Source organism: Buceros rhinoceros, unplaced genomic scaffold, assembly GCF_000710305.1.
Source record: "Buceros rhinoceros silvestris isolate BGI_N320 unplaced genomic scaffold, ASM71030v1 scaffold33508, whole genome shotgun sequence".
Lineage (NCBI taxonomy): Eukaryota > Metazoa > Chordata > Aves > Bucerotiformes > Bucerotidae > Buceros > Buceros rhinoceros.
Window position 1 is genome coordinate 3,215 of NW_010429147.1, and position 2,012 is coordinate 5,226.

The following is a 2,012-nucleotide window of genomic DNA, read 5'->3' on the forward strand; positions in this document are numbered from 1 at the left end:
GAGGAGGAGAGGTCTTCCCCCCACCCCCACCTCCTTGCTTGGATATCACTGGTGCTGGCGGCAGCTGCTCAGCAAACCCCATGGGTGTGTTCCCAGCAGAGGCAGCTGAGGGATCGGAGGGCTCTGCTCCTGCTGTCACCTGTCCCCTGGCCCGTGTCAGCGTAGAGAAAGGGAGGTGGCAGCTGCTTGAGGGGTCAGGAAGCTGTTTCCCATCCCGGGGGAGAAAAGCAAGAGCTGGGCACATCCTCCAAGTCCCCCTCAGCTCCTCAAGAGTGGAGGAACGAAGGGGACCCTGGGACGTGCTAGGCAGGGACTGAGCAGTAAGACAGGTCTCCAGGTCCCAGCCACTGCCATTACCACAGAATCACCTGGTTGGAAGAGACCTTTAAGATCATCGAGTCCAACCGTTCGCCCTGCGCTGCCAGGGCCCCTAAACCGTGTCCCTCAGCACCAGTGACACGACTCTTGAACACTTCCAGGGATATGTCCCCCCCAGCAGCTGAGCCCGCGCCTGCTGCCCATACCGGAGTCTTCAGGTCCTTCAACTGGTTCCTCAGCTGGAAGAGCTCAGAGGACGTCAGCAGGATGGTGTTCAGGGTGTGGACCATGGTAGAGGCGAACTTGAGGTCCTCTTCTCGAAGCAGTATGTCTGCCATGGAGTGGAAGATGTTTTCTGCGTTTAGCAGTAGACAGAGCTGCCTGCGTACCACGGAGGAGAGAGCGGGGTGAAAGATGGTTAGTGAGCACAGCCAAGACCTGACCAGAGCCCACGCATCATCCCCTTCCTCCGGAGGGGACCAGGGACAGGCGGTAAGGCTGCAGCCCAGGCTGGGCGAGTACCAGACGGGAGACGTTGCGGGGCAATGCCAGGCCCTGCACTCGGAGGGTGCAGCTACTCGCAGCAGGTCAAGGCTGAAAATCAAAGAGCTGGGCTGAGACACAGCCCCAGCTGTGCTGCTACGGGACCGCGCCAGCGCCCACCGCTGTGGATTGCTGCCACCTCGAGCTCCCTGCTGACCTCCCTCGAAAGGTTTCAGCGTCACTTTCTACCCTGACAGCTGCAGGGAACATGCAGCAGCGCTGTTACAGATGGCGTGTGATGGGCTAGCCAGACCAGTATCGCCCTGACTTCAGGGAACTGGTAGGGAGCGAGCATGGCCACGGGGACAGAGCAAGCCCGCCTGGAGCTGGAGGCTGTCCTTCCCTCCACAGCCTGCCCTGTTGCTCTTTGAACTCCTCCACGCTCCAGCTCCCACGAAATCCGGTGCTGAGGGGCTCTGGGTCTCCAGCTGACAAAGCTGGAAGCTGCATCTGCTCCGCTGGACACGCTGCCAGCAGCACTGTCCCCAAAACACGGCAGAGCTGGTGCCACGGCCCACGCCGATCTGCCTGTCTGCCCCTGGTGGGTCACGGCAGGAATGTTCTGCTTAACAAACCTTGGGGCTTTCTCAAGTTTTCAACCTTTTAGACCAGAAACCAAAACTCAGATTTTTTTTTCCTCCTGTCTTTGTTTGGATTTGGGGATTTCCTGTTTTTCTCCATGCTCCTGCCTTCTTGGGCAGTTTGTCTGAGGACATCTGAAACACTGCCCAGTGCGGGCTTAGCTCACTGGTGCCTGCAACAGGGAGACCCAGGGGAGCCCACCCAGCTCCCCAGCTTCTCTTGAAGCTTCTCCCGGCTCCTTGGGTCCTCACATCTCCCCATGGGCTGATGGGGAGCCTCGGCACCAGGGGAGATGCTGGCACTCCCCAGAGTTCCTCTGCTTTCCCCCAGCTGCTACCAAGCACCATTCCCCACCAGATAACCTCAGCTGGCAACTGGATCCCCTCCTGGAAGCATCTCAGAAGGTTTAGGAGGCCAAACAAGGAGGACCTTGCTTCAGCGGCTGGCTGGGAGGCATTTGCTAGCTGTCGGCTGGGAGCACGCCTAACTCCCCTGGTGGGGACATGCTTTTGCTTTTACCTCCTGGCTTGAGGAATAGAAAGGAGGTAAGTTTCCAGCCCCCATCCCCG

General features: G+C 59.3%; 1 protein-coding gene across 1 annotated transcript in view; it reads right to left on the reverse strand.

Moving 5' to 3' along the window:
- The window catches only part of LOC104499084 (protein VAC14 homolog), a gene marked incomplete at both ends in the record, with an annotated part of 3,861 nt that extends 3,162 nt beyond the window's left edge, over positions 1 to 699 (reverse strand). The window contains one exon of the mRNA XM_010142545.1: positions 525 to 699. Coding sequence (XP_010140847.1) covers positions 525 to 699 — 175 coding nt within the window. The remainder of the gene's footprint in view (positions 1 to 524) is intronic.
- Between the last annotated feature and the right edge of the window lie 1,313 nt (positions 700 to 2,012).